Source organism: Pteropus medius, unplaced genomic scaffold, assembly GCF_902729225.1.
Source record: "Pteropus medius unplaced genomic scaffold, Ma_sr-lr_union100, whole genome shotgun sequence".
Lineage (NCBI taxonomy): Eukaryota > Metazoa > Chordata > Mammalia > Chiroptera > Pteropodidae > Pteropus > Pteropus medius.
Window position 1 is genome coordinate 2741034 of NW_024355327.1, and position 20672 is coordinate 2761705.

The 20672-nt window shown below is 47.4% G+C and overlaps 1 protein-coding gene, 1 long non-coding RNA gene and 1 pseudogene across 5 annotated transcripts in view; 2 read left to right on the forward strand and 1 right to left on the reverse strand.

Annotated features, from left to right (window-relative positions):
- Positions 1-160: 160 nt before the first annotated feature.
- On the reverse strand, positions 161-19176 carry LOC120599538 (uncharacterized). Its single transcript, XR_005651927.1, has 2 exons — positions 19136-19176; positions 161-337 (listed from the first exon to the last, which is right to left on the reverse strand). It is a non-coding gene; the product is annotated as an uncharacterized LOC120599538 (long non-coding RNA).
- ACOX2 (acyl-CoA oxidase 2) overlaps positions 8105-20672 on the forward strand; it is a 35637-nt gene continuing 23069 nt past the window's right edge. The window contains exons 1-5 of one of the 4 annotated variants that reach the window (XM_039858632.1): positions 8105-8238; positions 17108-17366; positions 17810-17972; positions 18181-18332; positions 18723-18830. In XM_039858632.1, coding sequence (XP_039714566.1) covers positions 17135-17366; positions 17810-17972; positions 18181-18332; positions 18723-18830 — 655 coding nt within the window. In that variant the 5' untranslated portion in view covers positions 8105-8238; positions 17108-17134. Of the gene's footprint in view, positions 8239-13140; positions 13260-17083; positions 17367-17809; positions 17973-18180; positions 18333-18722; positions 18831-20672 lie in introns of those variants that run through there. The other 3 variants (XM_039858631.1, XM_039858633.1, XM_039858630.1) reach the window with 3 other exon arrangements.
- Positions 9741-9859, forward strand: LOC120599555 (uncharacterized; annotated as a pseudogene).

The following is a 20672-nucleotide window of genomic DNA, read 5'->3' on the forward strand; positions in this document are numbered from 1 at the left end:
AATGGTAACCTTCTGCTTCTATCCCATTTAAAAAGATTTAGAGAATAAACCAGGCCTGTTTCTTTTTCCCCTGAAAAATAAAACCCCTGCCTCTAGCTCTATAAATCTGTCATTTAAGATGACAGGGCAGTGCCGGAAAAGCGTTTTTTTATCCCCCAAAACTGCCAGAAAGAGCTGCCGCTGGGGTGCTGTTTGATTCTTGGACCAAAGGTGGGAACTACAGGAGGAAAGGGGTCATCCTGGTCTTCCTCCTAATTGGGTGAGTTGAGGGTGACCAAAGCCATCGTCCTTTCCCTGTGTATGGTGCCAGCAAAGGGGTGTAAATAGAGACATGCATCTGTGTGTGTGCACGCATGAGTGTATGTGTTTAAGTCAAGTTCTAAAAGGCTCTTGAAGGTGACTGTCTTAGAATGTGGAAATGCTGTTTTAAATGTCTGCCAGGTGACAGTGATGCTAAAGATGCACCATCCTTAATAAAGACCACCACTTCCCTAAAGAAGCCACCTTGGTGGGGGTCTATTTGTTGTTCATACATGTGAAAAGAAACAAGACAGAGTGCCTAGGCTGGAGTAAGACCCTCTGAGGGAATGCTTGGGGTTTCACTCAGTACTCGCCAGGGATGCTCCATGGAAGCAGCAAGTCATGGAGACAAAGCCCCAGAAGAAGGGACCTCAAATACCACGTTGTCCAGCGGAGCCATGGCAGACACCCTTGTTCACTCCCCAGTGATCAGTCCCAACTCCTCTCTATTCACCTCCCTCTGTAGAGGTTGTAAATCCAGATTCTCACTGTTCTAGCCTTCTTTGCAGCTTAGGGTGAGCATGTAACCAGGTACGGCCAGTGAAATTTAAGAGGAAGTCCACAGGGACTTCTGGGAAAGATTATGCTCTCCTGATCAAAGAGACATGGGTAACACCTCTCTGACCCTCCCTTTTTCCTGCTTTGATTGAGGATGTGATGCCTGGTGCCACAGCAGCCATCTTGCTACAATGAGGAGAAGGCCAAGAGCCTCTCAAGGACATTGACCCTATCATCATTTGACCAAGCCAATGCAGCAGCTATCTTCCTCCAGAATTCTTGTAAATAAAAATAAATCCCTCTTTATTTAAGCCACTATGGTCGGTCTCTGTTACTTCCAGACAACACTCCTAACTGACATAGCAGGTCAGCTCTGCTGCTCAGAATTGCCTTTAGATTGTACTGAAAATCCAGATTCCTCTTTTGCATCAAAAACCTATTGGATTCTCCAGCAGCAGTGCCTGGGATCTGTTTTTCTACAGCTTCTCCATATAGCCTACATGGTACCAGTCTAAAAACTGGAATTTAGATATCACTAATCCATACATCAATCAACAAATATTTGTTGAGTGCCTGCCCTGTGCCAGGAAGCATGCCGTGTGCTAGGGGCACAGTGGGAAACAAAACATCTGAATTTTGCAGCAGCCTCCTCCTAACTTCTGCCCCTGCCCCGTTCAGCCTACTCTCAACAGAGCAGCCAAATGATCCCGTTAAAATCTAAGGCAGATCGTGCCACTCCTCTACACAGAGCCTTCCACTGGCTCCCAGGAGAGTCCTTCCTATGGCCTAGAAGGTTCTATATGTCCAACTCCCTCTTCAACTCTGGCCCTATTCTCACTGCCCTCCCCATCACTCACGCAGCTCCAGCAAGCCTGGCCTCCCCATCACACCCACCAAGCACCCTCCACCCGGCACCTTTCGCCTGCTATTCCATGGCCAGGAGTGTTCTTCCCTCGGAGGGCCACGCAGCCCACTCCCTCACTTTCTTCAGGTCTTTGTTCATGTTCTTGCTAAACAAGGAACCCTTAGTCACCCCATCTAAAATCTCAGCATCTCCTACGCATTTCCTATCCCTTCTTTCCTCGCTTTATTTTTCCTTCTTTCCATTTATCACCATCTAACATGTTATATATTTTACTTATTGATCCTGTCTCTCTTAACAATAATGTCAGCACCATGAGGGCAGAGGTTTTTATCTGTCTTGTTTATTGTTGATTCTCAAGTGGCCTCCCTCCTTCTTCCTTCCTGGCTCACGTAAATCTGGCAGAGTGGGCCCCAGAAACAAGAATCCCACGCCCATTCCACTCAAAACTTTAAGAAAAGACAATGCCCATATAGAGCATAGGGCATATAGTAGGTGCTCCATAAATGTCTGTTGAATGAGTGAGTGAGAAATCCTTTCTACCCCTTCTGCTGCTGCAATATACCCAGCCTCCTCCCAAGTTCAGCCCCTCCCATCCCCATCACCCACCTGCCTCGTTCCTCCACGATTTTGACCCAGGCCCAGAGATGTCAGTTTGGTCCAGAAGCTTTCCTTTGGCCTCTTGGGCTTTTGTCAGTACACCTGAGATCTACTGGCATTTGTGCCTGCAGGACACACACCGGAGCTGCATGGCTCCTACACACCACTCTCTGGGCCATCCCCCAGTCCTAGACACCTTGGAGAAAAAAAGGGCTGCTGCAGGAGCCCCAACATCAGACCCCGCCCTAAATGAGGAGCCAAGAGTAGCTAGCCCTATCTTCACATGCTCTCACACCCACCAGACCAAAGTCTTGCTCGGGGTTTAGAGAGCACCCTCTTCGATGGGAGACCAGTACAAAACCCAGGAGAGAGAGGGAGAATGAGGAGACCTTCCCTCCCTGGTTCTGCGGTGTGTGCTCCTGTGGGTGCCCTCAGATCCTAGTAGCTTTGAAGGGTACCCTTGCCACACTTTGAAGGGTACCCTTGCCACAGGCCCTGTCTGATTCTGGCCCTGTCTGATTCTGCTCAGCCTTACCAGTCCCAACCCTGAGCTATGCACATAGTAGGTGTCTGAAAGGTTGTGAATGGGTGTCAGTAATGATTATTCCATTTGTGGAAGACCAGTAATGTCACCACCCATGACAATACAGTATCATCATCCGCATTTTACAAATGAAGAAACCAAGTCTTGGGTAAACTTAAGTTAAGGGACTTGACAAGTCACAAAACAATGCCCGGGGAGAGATGAGAATTGTCTGTCTGCAAAGTCCGTGTTTTTTCTATATAGCCAGGCCTTGCTCTTAGAAGGGACTCAGAGGAGGCCCCCTGTGCCATCCTGATCTTTGTCATAAGATTCGGGAACACATTCCCCCTTTCATTTGTCATTTGTCCATCTGAACTTGAAGGATTTGACCTCCGCCTATAAAAACAGATTCAGGCCGACATAGACTGACATGTGTCCTAGAGTGAGGACCGTCTACGCACTGCCACGGCCCCACCCCTGATGTCACATCCCCATCCCCAAAGCCACCAGTCTGTAGGGCCAACCAATAGACTGGAATCTCCCTGTGTGGTGGTGCTCGGCCTCCTTGCAGGACTGGACCTATGGCTGATGTTTCAGCAACCCCCAAAACCCACCAATCCTTGAACACTTTGCTCCCCCAAGACCTTGTCTTTATGGTGCCCCCTTTTGCTGGGCTTTTGAGGGTAAAGAACACAACCTTCACCTTCCCAGGGATTACCTGCTCTCATCTCAGCCTGTTGCAATTACTTGAATTGATAATTGCCTGGCACTCACCCAGAGAAGACTCAGGGCTGGGCTTGTTTTCCAAAACTGCCCCTTTTGTTCAGTGTGCCCGTCTACTTCCCAGAAAGGACTTGTGGACAGGCAAGCCAGGACTACCCAGTCAAGGACTGCGGCAACTCCCCTGGGCTGGCTGGCACCCAAGTGGGTGCCTGACCTTAAAGGCAAGGCCAGTGTCAGGCTTGTTCTGTGCCCAGGCCTGGATCCAAGCCCCAGGACTGCCAGTCAGTATTTGTCACAAGCCTGGACAATTAGCTGGACCACATTTTCCAGATGTATGGCACAGATAATGATATCTGTATTTATTGAATATTTAGTGTCTTGCCAGGGACTGAGCTAAATATATAAATTTGCTCATCCGCCCCCGCCCCGAGACTGTCATTACCTCCATTTTACAGGTGAAGAATCCAAAGTTTAGAAAGGCAAAGCTGCTGCCCAAAGGCACACAGTCAGCAGGCGGTGGAAGCGAGATGTGAACCCACATGTGCCTGACTGGAGCCCACACATTTATTCTGGCAGCATTTGCTGGTGGAGGCTGCAAGAGGATGTTTTGCAAAGCACCCACATTTAAGCTTTCCCATCTGTTGCCAGAAACATTCTGCAAGCATGCTGAGGCAAAATGGTCTTCCTCCTTCCTCCTTCCCAGTCAGCAGGTGGCCTGGCCCACTGCAATCTGGCAGAGTGGGCCCCAGGGACAAGACTCCAGCCTCAGACCACTCATGGCTTTGAAAAAGACAGTGGCCAAATGGGACACAGGGGTCCACGTGCCTGCCCTTGGCCCAGTACGTTCGGAGAAGGAGCAGGAAAGAGAAAAACATGCATTGAGCACCTACTATATGGCTGGTAAGTCCTGAAACATGAGAGAACAAAGCGTCTAGCCTGGGCCTGGCACATTTCAAGGGATAGAAGTTTCTTCTCCCTCTTTCTCTCTCCCCTTTAAGGATATCTTAACAGGTGGCACAACATGGTTGTTCCCAGGCTACAAAGTCAGACAGACTTCAGATTTGGGGGTGGAATAGAAGATCCAGCTCTGCTACTTGCCAGATGACCTTGGACAAGTTATTCAACATCATTGAGTTTCTCACTGTTAAATGAAGGTTCCAATGGTACCAGCATCACAGAGTGTTGAGAGAACTGAGTTAACAGATATAAAATGTTTGGCAAGGGCCGTGCACATGGACAGCACTCAATAAAAGTTAATTATCATCTTCCCTTTCCTCAGCAGTTCCATTCTGTCATATCTGTCACTGACCTGACCCCTCCAAGTCCTATTTCTACTTGTTTATTTCTCTTAGTCTCTAATCTTGTCTGGCTTCAATCATTCCTTCACAGCTGATCACCCTAAGACCCTCTGCCTTTCTCTCGGTCCTCATTTTTAGGGGAGGTATCACCCCATACTTTATTACACACCACACCTTCTCCATCCCCAGCAGGTCCTGCTGGGATTGGGGGGCCTGGGCCCCATGGGTCCCCTGTTGCTGTTGGCAGTGGGTGTACACAAGATGGTGAACAGGGGAGGTGGCTTGACCCTACTGTTCAGAGAGATGGGCAATTGTTTACTTTCTCTTTGCCATGGTTTTCACATCTTGATTATCTTGAGATGAAGATCCTGATGGCCTTTTAAGTATTTGATCGGGCTCCCCAGTCCCAGCAGGACCTGCTGGGTAATTTCTCAAAGCTTGGGTCCTGCTTCTTCCTCAAAACACAAGTTGGACACTACTTTGGACATGGTGGAGGGCTGTCAGGCCCCTTAGTAAGCAAACACCCCAGATCACAGATGGGGACACTGAGACCCTGGGGAGAGGTCACCTACCCAGAGTCACTGCATCTTAGAAGTCCTGCCATGATAGGAGCCGCAGGTCTCCTGACTTCTTTCTCGACTTTGTACAAATGAATTGAAAGCCAGTCTTTATCATCAGAAGACCTGGCTCAAATTCCAGTTCTGTAATCTACTTATTGTGTAAACGGGGCAAGTGACGCACCTCTCCGTGTTTGTTTTCTCCTACGCAAAACCGGGTGATGTAGCCCACTCTCCAGGGTTGCTATGCAATGGAGGTGAGGGAACCTATAAACATCCCCTCCCCCGCTGGCTCCCTGAAATCTGATTCCCCTCTGGATCCCACCCCAAGAAGTGCTCAATGCACCACGATGTTCCAAAAATATTCGTCTGGGGATTGATGGGTAGGGTGGTGTGGATACTAATGCTAGCCAAAAACAAGCCAAATTTTAGAGCAGAAACATGGAGAGAGAGGAAACTGATTCATCTCACATAGCAACTCTTTCTCAATAGGACCATCTGAAAGGAGCCTTTTAAACTCCTCGGAATTCCTGAAGGGTGCAAGATGGCAAGAGCTATCAGAACAGATCAGGAAAGGTGGCAGAAAGACCGAGACCACTTAGGAAACACAACTGAGTATACAACTTTTTGGCACAAGTAGTTCCAAAGGAATCCCCAGCTTTGAGATGGAAGACTGGATCCCATGTTGGGGCATGCAAGGGTGTACAAATAGGGTGGACACACACACACACAGCGTACACACACACACACACACACACACACACACACACACTGCACCTACTTTAAAAGCTCCAGAGTCCTTCCTCAAGCTTGGCTATGCCCTTGGGGTTGAGAATCCTGGTGGCTCCTGCCAACTGTTCATTCATTCATCCACCCTGTATTTGTTGGACCCTCCTTGGGCCAGGCCCTGGGCTAGAGTTGAAACTGCATTGCTGACCATGAGCAACATAGTCCTTGTTTTCATTTGTGACTTAGACAAAAACCAATAGTTAAAAAATTAGCCACCAAGGTTGTGGTATCTTTTTCTATCACCACTTGTGACACCAAATATGAGATTTTCCATATCAACAACCAATTCTCCAATTCTCCAGCACCAACTGGGTATCCAACAATTCATCTCAATTCGACACTAACTCTTGGAATTAGTGCAGAATCTACAAGTTCAGGGCTCAGTCCCACAAGACTGCCCCCACTTCAGACACCAATTGCAAATCCTAGGGCCACCCATACTTCTGACCTACAAGCTATAAATTTAGGAGTTCCCACACCCCCCTCCATGGGTTCTAATTTGCTAGAAAGACTCAGAGAACTCAGAAAAGCACTTTGCTGAGGATTACCCCTTTATTTAAAAGGATACAATTCAGAAACAGCCATGTGGGAGGGACACATAGGACAAGGTATGGGGAGCAGCATGGAGCTTCCACGATCTTTCCCAGCACACCACCCTCCCAGCACCTCCATGTATTCGTCAACCCAGAAGCTCCCCGCACCCTAGTGTTTAGAGATTTTTATCATGGTTTCATTATGTAGGTATAATTGATTAAATCATTGGCCACTGGTGATTAGCTCAATCTCCAGCCCCTCTCCCCTCGGTAGAGGTTTGGGGATGGGGGAGCTAAAAGTTCTAACCCTCAGATTAAGTCTTGGTCTTTCCAGCAATCAGCTCCCTTCCTAAAGCTATCTAGGGACCCCCAGCCATAAATACAAAAGACAATCTTATCACTTAGGAGCTCTGTGCCAGGAACTGGGGGTCAATGACCAAATGGTTATTTTTTATTAGACCATAAGGAGCAAAATCTCGGAGCTAAGAAAACAGGTCCAAGAGCTCCTAATCCAGACTGGGATGACTCCCCGAGAAAGTGTTAACATTTCTGGTGAGATGAAAAAGTAAAAAGGAGCCAGACAGGAAAAGCAGGAGGGCCCTGGGGACAGCAGGAGCAGGAAGAGGGCAAGAAGGGTTAAAGTTCAAAAAAGTTATAAATTCATTAGAAGTGGTCGTGAGTACCCTGTGTAGGTTTTCCTGCTCATTCCTACTGTGATCACCTGCTTCCCTAATAGCCCCTAACCCCAGCTGGAAGCTTCTCAAGTGCAGGGGACTAGTCTAGTTTAGTTTTGTTTTGTTTCCTGCTGTAGGTACCCCAGTGCTTAGATGGCACTCAAAAATATGCGTTGATGAGTAAACAAATTGATGCATCCTGTACAACCAGCGGTGTCACACGGCTGCCCCAGAATTGGATATTCCACCATTAAATATCATTCCTGGGAATTAAGAAATTCTCTTATGGGGAGCAAGAAAATAGTAATAATCTCAAATTACAAGTGCTTGGGGCTTAAAGCTTATCAAGAGCTCTCCTTTATACTCTGTGAGTTAACAGACAAAGGAAAGGAAGCTTTGAGAGGTGAAGTAACTCAGAGTCACACATCCAGGATGTGAATGCAGGTCTCTGGACTCTGGGTGGGGGCTATGGGGTTTCTTTATACAGAGCGCAAGTGTGTGCATTCTATCAGGACCAGGCTCTGGGAGGCAGGGCCAGACAGGCAGGGAGAGGGAGAGAAAGGCTGGGGTTCAGTAGCTGGCCCTCGCTGAGCTGCCCAGCCAGCTTCATGCTAAGCTATTAACCTGCTTCACCTTCATAGCAATCCTCCCTGGGTAGCCCCAGTGCTGGGCATTGCATGTCACCTGCGGGAAATGGGTGGAAGGGAGTGGAGGGGACAGGAGAAAACAAGCAGTGAACTCAGCAGGAAACTGCTGAGAGCTGAGAGCCAGCCAGGCAGTGCCACCTCTCTAGGGGAGGAGAAAGGGGCTGGGCCACTGACCAGAAGCGGCCTAAGGCTAGAGAGGCCAGGCCAGGCCTACAGTGTGGACACAAGACAGAGGTGAGTCAGGCAAGCCGGGCTGAGGGTCAGGGGAGGTACTGGGAGACCTCTGAGGACTGGACCACCTGGGTGATGGCCTTCCCCGCAGCTCCCGGTGACCGGTGACCAAGCACTGCTTTCTTTCATTTGATACTTGTTTACTACACAGGACCTTTCAGCCAGGCCCTGTGCTAAATGTCAGAGCTACGGCATGAATGTGACAAAGATCCCTGCCTTCTTGGAGTTCACCATCTAATGAGGGAAGACGACAATTAACAAAAACATAATCGATAAGTAAATTGTCTTGTATGTTAGGACAAGTGAAAAGAGAAAAATTAGCAGAGCGAGAGGGATTAGGAATGCCGAGGGAGGGGTCTTGGGATTTTCCAGAGAGTGGTCGAGTGTGCCTCACTGAGAAGGAGACTGATCAAAGACTTGAAGGAGGTAGGTAATTAGGAAGCCGAAGACATCCAGGGAAAGAGTGTTCCAGATAGAGGACAAGGCCTTGGTAGAGGCAGTGGGGGATGGGGCATCAGCGTGCTCTAGCACAGCAAGGAGGCAGCAGCAGTTGGAGTGGAGATGATGCAGGACGGGGCAAAGTCCTCGGAGTTGGAGGCGGGGTGGGGGAGGGTGTGGAAATCAAGCCCGGCACCAAAAGAGAAAGGGTTCTTTGAACACAAGAAAGAATTCAAACACCCACCAGGGGCAGAGTCAAAAGGAAAGTTTATTAGAGAAGGGCTAACACCCCATAGATGAAGTGCGGTCTCCTGTCAGAGGCAAAGAGTGAGAGAGCCTAAGAGAGACTCGGAGGGACAGACAGAGAGACAGAGACAGTGACAGAGAGATAAAGATACTGAGAAGGGACCCCCAGTGTTCTGGGAATTCAGTTTATATATCATTCCTTAGTTTCTGTGAATTACAGTGTAAAGACTTTGTTTACCCATTTCCCTTGATAGTATGGAACTACAATGTGAAAGGATAAGCGTAGGTAGCCAGGTAGCCAGAAGAGGTAAGAGTATATGTAGCATAAAAGGCCTGCTGGCAATTCCCAGCCTTTGATCATAGGTTCCCCGGGTTTTAGCCGTAGGGATGAATGATTTTATTTTGTGTAGGGTGCCACTTTCTCTTCACAATCCCAGCAGAAATCTTCCTTTGTTCTGCAGGTTTCCTCGTGGTCTGGCTGCGGGGTTGATCAGCACTTTGCAGTCTCCAAATGTGGCTTGATTTAACATTTTGTTCTCTTGCCTCCTCCCTACATTCTCCCCGCTCAGAGATTATATTTCCTTATTCTTAAGGGGACTTGAGGGAGGAAGGTCTGTCTTCTGTAACTTCTTCAAAGCTGAAATAGGGCTGTAGTCCCTACCTGCTGGGAATAAAAATCTCCGGAAACCTATTCTAAGGGCTCTGGAGGCAGAGAACATGGGGTTGTTTCAGCAATTGGAAGTAGCAGGAAGCTTTGCAGCCTAGAAGATCTAAATTTAACAAAAAGATTGAAAAGGCAAAGGTCAAAAATCAGTAGTAAAATCTATGGCCATGCTACCCTGAACACGCCCAATCCTGTCTGATCTCGAAAGCTAAGCAGGGACAGGCCTGGTTAGTACTTGGATGGGAGACCACCTAGGAAGACCAAATGCCGTGGACATAAAAAATAGAAAAAATAAGGGATTGTAAGCTGACAAGGTCCTTGCAATCTGTGAGGTCAACCAAGGGTTGGTTGCCTTGCTTAAAAAAATAATAATAATAATTAAAAGTAGAGGTAATTGACAGTAAAGTTATTTTTTCATAGCAGTCTGTTAATTTAAGGTAAAGATATATAATAAAATGAGATGGAATTAGTTTGAAGAGAGAGCAGTGGTATAGACACTGAGCTAAAAGAATAATTATTCAGAAAAGTCCCCTGATTCCTTGGGACATGTAGATTTATCTATTTTCAGAATAAGAGCTTAAGATCATCCACGAGTTCACAGGAATAGGTCACACTTCCCGTTCTATTTTCTGGAGGAACCTGTGGGGACTCATAAGAACCTGGTTTAAATCAAGACAAATGTACCCAGCTATTGACTCCTTGTAATTTGACAGCAGTTGGGGAGCTTAACAAAACTTGGTAGAGCTCTTTCCAAATGGGTTGAGGGCTGACTTTTAATAGATCGCAGGGAGGGACTGCTCTGCTATGTTGGAAATCCTGCCCCAGAAGCGGGTCCTCTAGGAATGGTTTAGTACCAGGTTCCCCATGACCGTGCTCTATGTGACAGGCGAGGGGCTGTCCCCTTTCTGGTAGCACCCCGTTTCCTGGGACGAGGGGCTCTCCACACTGGACTCTAGTCCTGACACACAGTGGGGGATTTCATTACTAGTACCAGTCTCACAACTAATGGGAAAAGTAAATCATCTTTCCTTAGGCAGGCTATTTATTCCCGTCACTGTGAAGTTTGCTTTGAGGACAGACCCAATGGGATAGGTCAGGACAGAGTAGTTAGCTCCAATAAGTAATAAAATTTCAGTTTTCCTCCCTGCCATGTCAAAAGTGACCTGAGGCTCCACTGTCGTGATTGCAGTGAATTTCTCTAGGACTGGAGCTAGCAAGTGCTCTGGCCTCCTTTGTTGAAGGAGAAAGCAGCTCTCTCATTTGAGAGGCTAGTCGTAAGGGCTGAGGGCTTAGGAGGTCCACCCATCCCCGGCTTCACCTCCCCAGGATTTGATGATGACATTCCATTTTCCGTGCCTTTTTGTTTCCACATTGGTTGGTTGTGTCCCAGTCTCGACAATGCCAAGCCAGGTCAAGGCCTTCCCGGCCTGAAAGATTTTTATTGCCTAGGGTTGCCTCGAGATAGTCCCTGCATTATGGCAGCTAAAATTTGCGTCTTTTTTATTTTTTATTTTTCCTACTCTTTCCCTCCTCTGCCCGGTCCCAGTTATTGAACACTTGACACTAAGGCAGCCTGTGGGGTTTGGGGTCCAGTCTCCAACTTTTGGAGCTTCCTTTGAATATCTGGCACAGCCTGGGTTATGAAATGCGTAGCCAGGAGTGTCTGGCCCTCACTTGGGCCAATATGAGTATATTTTCTAAAAGCCTCAGAAAACTGGTTAAGACAACATAAAACACAGAACATTGTTTTTGATGAAGCACAGAATCCTTATTTTCTACTCAGAAAACCTTTCCACAATATCAGTAACAGACCAGTAGTCCAAGAAACATTGTCTTCTATAGCAGAGAGAACACAACTCTAATTTTGCATTAGCTTACTTTTGATATTTCAATTTATTGCCAATCACATAAAATTTCCTCTTTCAAGATTTCTCTTCACAAAAGTTCTGCAACGTTCTTTATTCTTTCTTACTCATTCAGAAATAACCAACATTAGGACAAACCACTTTCCTTTAACTTCCTTCAAAATATATCTCCATATTTTATACCTTCTATTACCAAAACCATACATTTTCCTTTCCATCATAATTAGAGCGCTTAACTCTTAGGAACCTCAATTTTTAGTGGCAGCTAAAAAGTAAGCAATTAACATTCTTTAGACTGACAAATTTATGAATACATTTTGTAACCTCTAGCAGCATAGGCTTTTGTTGGCATTATATTTACGATTTTTAAGAAACATTTTTAATGAGGTACAAGGTATTCATTAACAGATTCTAATTTATCTTTTAGCTTTTTCTGCAATAAGAAGCCAAAAATGGTGAACTCAGACTTAACTAATAATTAATGTTGATAACTCTAAAAGGCATGTCTATTTAACCAAAACTTAAAACTGGCCTCAGTATCAAATATTTTCGTAGATCACGTGATTCTGAAAAGTAACTTGAGTCAGTGCTTAATTTTTTTTTCCAAGCCAATTAAATATTTTAAACTGGTAATACCATCTGGAGGTACAAACACCTATATATATATATATATATATATATATATATATATATATATATCACCAACAAATATAGATTATCAGAGATCATGCACATAAACAGAATTACCAATAACTGTAGAGAACTCGAGATTTTTCATTTGCTCTTGACAGTTTTAAGAAGGCTGGGGAAAAGGTGGGGGCAGAGTATGGCTTGTGGGACTGGCCAGCTTGTTTTTAAAAGTGCCCCCTTTTTTTCCTTTCTGGTTCCCTCAACCTCAGGCGTAGGAGCTATGTTTACATCTCTGGTTATCTGCAAGACCTTTTAAGTTATTGAGAGTTAGAAACACCTGACAAGATCTTTAATTTTGCCAAATTAAGTCATAAGTCACAGTAAGTTTTTTCAAATTCATCAGTAAATCTGCTAGGATCTTCAGAGAATTTGCCGATTTTTTTTTCTTTTTTTTTTGCATAAAGCTAAGTCTGGCATAGAAAATGGAACATGTACTCTTATTATTCCCCCATCAGCATTTGCAGCTTCCCAGAGCGGGCATATCTAGTTTCCTCAGGGAATGGTGGAATAGATGGGGTCCCGGGAGAACTCAGTGCCCCCTCAGAGTAGGAGGGTGAAGGGGGAGGAGATAATTCCCGATTATTTTGAGGTCTCTGGGAAGGCGCTCCTATCATTGGGCCATCTAATAAGTCTGGGTCTTGGTAAAGGAGCATAAAAGCTCATACATAGCGGATTTCATCCCGCTTTTCCTGTCTTTTGCAAAAAGACAGGATCTAATTGTAGGCCAGAATTATAGTTCAAAGAACCGTTTACAAGCTAAACCTCTTAGTCTCTCTCCCATTGTTAGTCTGGGAGGAGGTGGAACCTCTTGGTCCTTGCTGTGAGGAAGTGCTGCAGCCTGCTACACCAACAGCTGCCCTCCCGGTGCCCATGGGGCGTGGCTGGTGTGTGCGCACTCTGCCAGGGGCAGAAGAGAGGAGAGAAAGAAAAAAAAAAAAAAAGCTTCCCGGAGAATCGAACCAGAGCAGATTGGGTGAAAGCACTTAACCCCTATGACCACAGACGCAGCCTCAGCAGATGCCTGATACTGAAAACGCGTCCCCCTGCCAGCTGAGAGGCCCGCAGGTGCAGCACTGCATCCGAAGCCGTGCCTGAAGCTGGGTACCAACCCTGCCTTCTTGGTGGGTCCCTTCCTGGGCTGCATGTGCTCCCTGGGAGAGCGGAAGGGAGGAGGAGGGAGTGCAGCAGGGTCAGCCAGCCAGGCCTGGGTGTGCCTACTCTAGACTCAGAGCGGTGACCGATCGCTGACAGTGAGGCGCGCGGGCCCAAAGTGAGAGGGTCGCACTGCTTGAATGGGGACCTGTGCGCTGAGTGGTTTCCTGGCCCTCCCCGCTGAAGGAAAGGTATGTGCAGGGCAGTTTGCTCCAGCATCTCAGAGCCAATGGAGAAATGAGGACAGGACAGACAGAATGAGGATAGGACAGGCAGAGAACGATAAGACAGACAGAATGATAGGACAGGCAGAGGTGGAGGTTGGAGAGAGTGCAACTGGAGCAGCTACCGTGTTTCCGCCTCCTTGTCAGAGGTCCCGCCGGATTGGGGAAGTAGCCAGGGCAAGCTTCCGCAGCCCGCCGCTTCCTCCGTTGCAAGCCCCCAGCAAAAATGAAAGCAAAGGGGCCGGGAGGAAGGAACAGAAAATCCCCTTCCTCTCCCCGGACTTACCTGTCCTGTCGTGGCCCAAAGGTGCTACACAGTCTTTTAACTTGGAGTTCCGAAGGGGACCCTCAGCACGACTTCTCTGCAATTCCAATGGACACGCGGAGTTTCGGGGACGTTAGAGGAAGAGAAGTAGGCAAAGCAGACAGGACCGACCAGTGGCCTCCTGACCAGTTAGAGGACTTAGCCTCAACCACATGCCTGTAAACAGAGCCAACGGTTTGCCCAAGGCCAGTTGATCTGTATAGCTCAGGACAGAATCCCAGATGCTCCCAGAGGAGCCGTGGCGATCGGGTGAGATCGGGTGAATCGAGTGTATGTCCTTCTGTCTCTTTCTGGTTAGCTAGAAAAGATGATGCAGGACGGGGCAAATTCCTCTGAATGGAAGGAACTCAAGCCCTGCACCAAAATAGAAAGGGGTTCTTTGAGCACAAGAAAGAATTCAAATACCTGCCAGGGTTAGAGTCAAAAGGAAAGTTTGTAAGAGAAGGGGTAACACTCCATAGACAGAGCGTGGTCTCCTCTTAGAGGCAGAAAGTGAGAGGGACTCAGACAGACGGAGACAGTGGCTTACAGTGAGACAGTAAAGACGCTGAGAGGGGTCTGAGTCCAAGTCTTGAGGGAATTCAGTTTATACATTGTTCTTTAGTTTCTGTGAATTACAGTTTATAGACTTCGTTTACCCATTTTCCTTTGATAGTAGGGAACTACAATGTGAAAGGATAAGCGTATGTAGCAGAAAAGTTAAGAGTAGTACATGAAAGACCTGCTGGCAATTCCTAGACTTTGATCCATAGGTTCCCCGTGGTTTTAGCCACAGGGAGTGAATGATTCTATTCTGTGTAGGGTGCAACTTAAAGACTCTTTTTCCCTTCAAGGTGTGAGGAAATGGTTTGTTAGGAATGACAGTAGAAATCTTCCTTTGTTTCCTCGTGGTCTGGCCTTAGGGCTGATCAGTTTATTGCAGTCTCTGAATACAGCTTGATTTAACATTTAGTTCTCTTACCTCCTCCTTACATTAGAGGGAGCATGAGACAGACAGGGGCTGGGGTAGGAAGAGGAAAACAAGAGAACTTGCAGGGATCCAGGGGGCTCTTTGAACATACCAGGCACCTTGTCAGCACCCCCACAACCAGCCACCCACTTAAGGATGATGCGAGACGGAGTAATCCTCCCAAGCAGGGACTCAGGTCCTACACCTAGAGAGGGAGGATCCTAGACTCTGCACATGAAAGAATTCAAGAAGCCAGAGTTAGAGACAGAAAAGAGAGTTTATTAGAGAAGGAATAATGCTCCATAGACAGTGTGGTCTCCTCATAAGCCAGAGAATGACACCTTGAGTGTTTGAGAAATTGGGTTTACAATTGTTTCTTAGTTCCTATAAAAATTACAGCTTAAAATCTTTGTTTTCCTTTCATGGTATGGGTATGCAGTGTTAGAGTTCTGAGTAAACGGTTGTAAGTAATCTCAGCAGGAACCTTCCTCTGTTCTGTAGGCTCCTCTTGGTCTGGTCAAATGGCTGATCAGCCAGGTGCCTGTGTCCAGCAGCACGTAGCAGCCTCTGAATACAACCTGGTTTAATATTTACCCAATTTGTGTAGTTCCCTTGCCTCTTCCATCAGGGGTATCAGTTTGGAAGTCTGCATATGAATGCCATTTCCCTCATGTGTCTATGTGACCTTGCAATGCCTCCTCCCTTCCCAAGGCTCCTGTCCTCTTTATAAAACAGTAATAACAACAGCAGTGTATCTGTAGGGTTGTGGTGAAGAGGAACGAGAATCAAAGTAGTGGACACCTGCAGGAGAGACTTACAGCATGCTGGGAGCTCTGCTCTTGGGACCCTGTGAGTAAAGACAGGCCACCTCCTCACTCCCCACCCCCCAGGAACACCCTGTCCCCCAGGAACTCACTGCCTTGGGAGAGGGACATTCGAGTACATAAGCAGAGAAGTGGTGGTGGCCTGAGCGGTAGGCACAGGGATGGGAGGAGCAGATGGATTCGAGACTGGAGAAGTAGAACCGACTGTACCTGGTGGTTGCCTTGCTGTTGAGGAACAGGGGCTGCTAAGGGGCCGGGGATTTGCTGTGAAGGATCCACCTTGGCTATGGTGGACACACAGGGATTCCAGAGGGAACACTTCACAGGCAAAGAGAAAGCTTCCTCGCCTCAACCCCACAGTATCCCCTCCAGGCTCACAGAAAAGGCCAGGACTTAGTGGACTACATAAATGGGACCACAAGTTTCCACACACACACACACACACATACACGCACACACACCGTGTACCCCCATGGCGAACAGAGCATGTGCTTTGTGATCAGACCCCATCCAACTCCTGGCCACCTCCAGCTGTCTAGCTAGAGGCCACACACTTAATCTCTCTAAGATTAATTTTCTACTCGCGTGACCTTCATTGACTTTTTATGATGGTTTCTGCAGGCAAACGCTTGTGACACAAGCTGAGCTTGTGATCAGATCCTGTCCAAATCTTAGCTAACACATATTGAACTATCATTTACTGAGCAATTGCTGCATACAACACTTAGGCAATGCCTGACACACAGCCAGGTGCCCACAGAGAGGAGCCAGGGGGTGGAGTGGTACTCAAGTATTTAAGAGCAGTTGCTTTCCTCCACCTGGCTGACACTTAGCCCTGGGCACCTGCACACAGGTTCTTAGCGCCGCTCGAGGCTCAGAGCAGCCAGGCCAGAAGTACGGCAGTAACCCCCTTATCCATGGGGGATCTGTTCCAAGACCCCCATGGGTGCCTGAAACAATCGATAATACCGACTCCTATGTATGTTATGTTTTTTCCCATACATACATACCTAAGATAAAGTTTAATTTATAAATTAGGCACAGTGAGAGATTAACACAGTAACTAATAATAAAATAGAACAATTATTACAATATATTGTAATAAAAGTTACATGAATGTGCTCTTTCTCTCCCAAAATAGCTTATTCTACTATACTCATCTTTTCACTTAAATGAAGCATTTATGTCTTCTCTTTGGGGCATCTAAATTGCCAGCATCACTACTCCTATACATTGGGGACACTATTAAGTAAAATAAGGGTGACTTGAACACAAGCACTGTGATACCTCAACAATCGATCCAATAGCCGAGACAGCTACTAAATGACTAACGGGCCAGTGGCATGTACAGCGTGGAGACAGTAGACAGAGAGATGATTCATGTCCTGGGCAGGACTGAGCGGGACCTGAGGGACTTCATCCCACTGCTCAGAATGGTGCACACTTAAAACTGATAAATTGTTTATTTCAGGAATTTTCCATTTAATACTTTCAGACCACAGTTGACCACAGGTAACAAACTATGGAAAGAAAAACCACAAATAAAAGGAAAGAACTGTATCTCTACTCAGACACCAGGCCGATCCAGGATGGGATGGGCAGCCCAGTGCACCGAGTGTCGATGGGGGACACCTGGAGCAGGCAAGTGCACCCCGACATAGAGAGCGAGAGGTGCAGGCAGTCCTTCGACGTGGAACGGCTCACCAATATCCTCGATGGAGGTGCCCAGAACACTGCACTCCGGAGGGAAGTTGGTAAGAGGAGGTTGAGAAATGGAGCATCTGCTTTGTGCCCATATATTTTTCTTAGAAGAAGAGTCTTTCACTAGCAGTCCTACCTTCAAATAACAAAAATAAAAAACAAACAAAAAAAGTTTTGCTCTCAAAACTTAGCAGTTCTAGATTCATTCCTTTGGACTATAAGGCATCTTAAACACATCAATATTCCCACGGCACATCTAAGGGAAAGAAGAGTCCTAGGCAGCAGAAGATCTGGATGCTGGTCCTTATTCTGTCACTGCATAGCTTTGTAACCTTGAGCGAGTCACTATCCCACCTCTGGGCCTGTCATCTCATCTGTAAAATGACAGTAATGTCTGACTTCCTTTCCACATCCATGAGGCAAGTGGGTGGAAAGATATGAAGGTGCCAGGAACTTCACTCAGGTCTCTAAGCTCACTATTCTCTGTTCCCGGCAGAGAGCATCATCCACAGTGACCCAGAATTTAGCCTGAAGGAAAATTATTTCATGAGCCAGAGTGAGCGTTACGAGGCCGGCGTTCGGAGGAGATTCCACGTCCAGATGCTAGCACAGCGCCTGGGCTGGTTGGAAAACAGTTGTGAATTACGTTACGCTTACAGGTGCTCACTCCCAGGGCAGCCCCACTAGAGAGAAATTCACCTGGGATCACCCAGAACCCCCAGCCCCAGGAGCTATCCCCCAACAAAGGCAGTACTATCCCCCAACCAGGACTCAAGGTGCCCCCTCTGTCCTGTATCCTGCTTAGGCTTAGAGTACCCGGGCCCTTCTCTCCAATGCGCTACTCACCAAAGAGTCTCTCTCCCACAGAGCCATTTCTGGAGACCTGGGCTTAGGTTTACACTCTATCTTCCTGAAAGCCCTCAGGAACCTGGGCTCGGAGGAGCAGATTGCCAAATGGGCCCCACTCTGTGAAAAGTTCCAGATCATCACAACGTACGCCCAGACAGAACTGGGACATGGTGAGCCAGCGCTGCTGCATACAGCGTACAATGTCCTGCACAGTTCCAGAGGGCCCGTTCTTGTCTCAGTAGTCATAGATTTGTATATTTAATATGAAAACATTACAGCAGGTGGCAGTCAGGGTCTGGAGGAAAGGGTAGTATCTTTTTCTAATTTATACATTGTTATGAGTTAGCAGTGGGGCAAGTCATTCTTTCCGGAAATGTCATCAACCGTCCCTTGTCATGGGCTGGCCATGTGTGAAAGGAGAGAAATGCCTGTAAGTCCAGCTGAGAGATACGGGGCTGCATACAAGGCTGGTGCCTAAGAGTTCCAGGCCTGCTAGACACTGCTCCCCAGGTGGGATTCGCACCCCAGCACCATGTCTAATTCTGCTTCTGGATTCCAAGGGACATATCTTCAGGGCCTGGAGACTGAAGCCACCTATGATGCAGACACTCAAGAGTTTGTGATACACAGCCCCACACTAACTGCCACCAAATGGTGGCCAGGTGACCGTGAGTATCCTTCCATCACCCAGCCCCATCTGTCCCCAGGGAGAGCAAAGCTGGATAGCAGAATATCAGTGACTTTGATGTTCAGATTGACCTCAGATTGATTCCCTGTTCTAGGCTAGTGACCTTGGGCAAGTCGATTCACTTCTCTGAGCCTCAGGTTCTTACTCTGTAAAATAGGTGGGATGTGAAGAATTTCATCAGTGAGTGGCTGAGAGGCCCCCACAGAAACTTTGAAGTAGCTGAGGAAATTGACCTAACCTTTAGGGGATGAGGACCAAGGCACAAATGCTCCCACAGAGACACACGTGTGTCTGTGTGTGTGTGTGTGTGTGTGTGTGTGTGTGTGTATGTGTGTGTAACACACACACTCTCGGCCTAGTCTCAGGCACTCCCCACAATCTCAGTCCTTCTCATCTCCCAAGGCTTGCCACCAGCGAGAGTGCAGGGGCCTGGGTTTACACAGTGAGAAAAACATCCCTTCCTGCCCCACTGCTCCAGACCCTGAGAAAGGCTCACACCCACCACCAGCGCCAATCAGGCCACCGGCACCGCACCTCCCCATGGCCACCAGGTGGCGACCACACCCTGCTTCCCTGGGGCTTGGTGATGGGCCAGGCCCCAAAGAGGGTCCCACCAAGGCCCTCCTCCTTGATTTTAGAATACACCTTCTGGGACACATCCGTGACACTTGGGGACCCAAGCCCTGTGAACGCTTATAAGGAAAAAACACGTACGACGAATGTGAGGAGTCCAACTAAAGAGAAAGAATGACACTGGGAGAGGTGAAAAAATAGCAGAGAGAGAGAGAGAGAAAGGTTGCAAGAGGGAGAGAGAAATGAGGGAGACAGAGGTGAGAGAGATGAGGGTGCTGAGAGAGAGAATGACTGCCGTCAAAACTGGAGAAAAGTAACCAGCCTCTGAAATCAGGCTGAGCAAACATCCCAGCTCTGCCCCTCCGGGCCAGTAACCTTGAGCAGTCTCTCCACTCTCTGAGCCTCGGTTTCCTTATCTGAAAAGTGAGACTCATCATACTTGCCCTGTAAGAACTGAAAAGCACCAGCACAGGGTCTGGCGCCACCTGGATTTTGACAAATGGTAATTGACTGAATATTATTATAATTAGGTTGATGGCAGAGTGATTTATTAATAGGTTTTTAAGGACAGAAAAAATGAAAAGCTCGCTTATCTCACCTTTAGCAAGTCCCTGCTAGATTCGTTTGACTCTTAGTGGGGGGTTCCCAGGTTCCCCCTCTCTGTGAAAAGTGACTTTTCAAAGGTGCCCATCAGCTGGGGGGTGGGACAGCAGTGCACACATCTCTCTGTGATGCAGGACCAGTATGTTTGCCATGCATCCTGACATACATACCCCAGCATCTCTGATATAAAGATCCTGTTTCCTTGATTCCAAAGAAAAAGACTGTCATAGAATGAAATTTTAATAGATGCCAAGCTTTCCCGGATTGGTCCATTTGGGCTATTTTCATTAAAATCCATAGCCTTCATCAAGCTTTGCCTTTGGAAGAGAGAGCACCCAAAGGGAGTGCACAGCTTTGGTCCCCTCAAGACCCTCCTTGAGTTTTCCTACCCCGCGTGGGTTTTGTCTATATAATTGTAGGGTGGCTGCTACACAAACCTGATGCTTAGGCAGAATCCCCTGCACCTCCAGCCACCAAATGGCTCTCCATAATTCCTCCAACACAATGAATTCTAGAGCCAGACATATTAAAGTTCTGTGGATGGTTCCAGTCATTTCCAAGGATGAGTCAAGGTCATGTGAGTTGAAGGGTACCCTAAACAAGCATCCCTTTGTGTCTTGGGATGCTACCTCCTCCACTGCCAAGC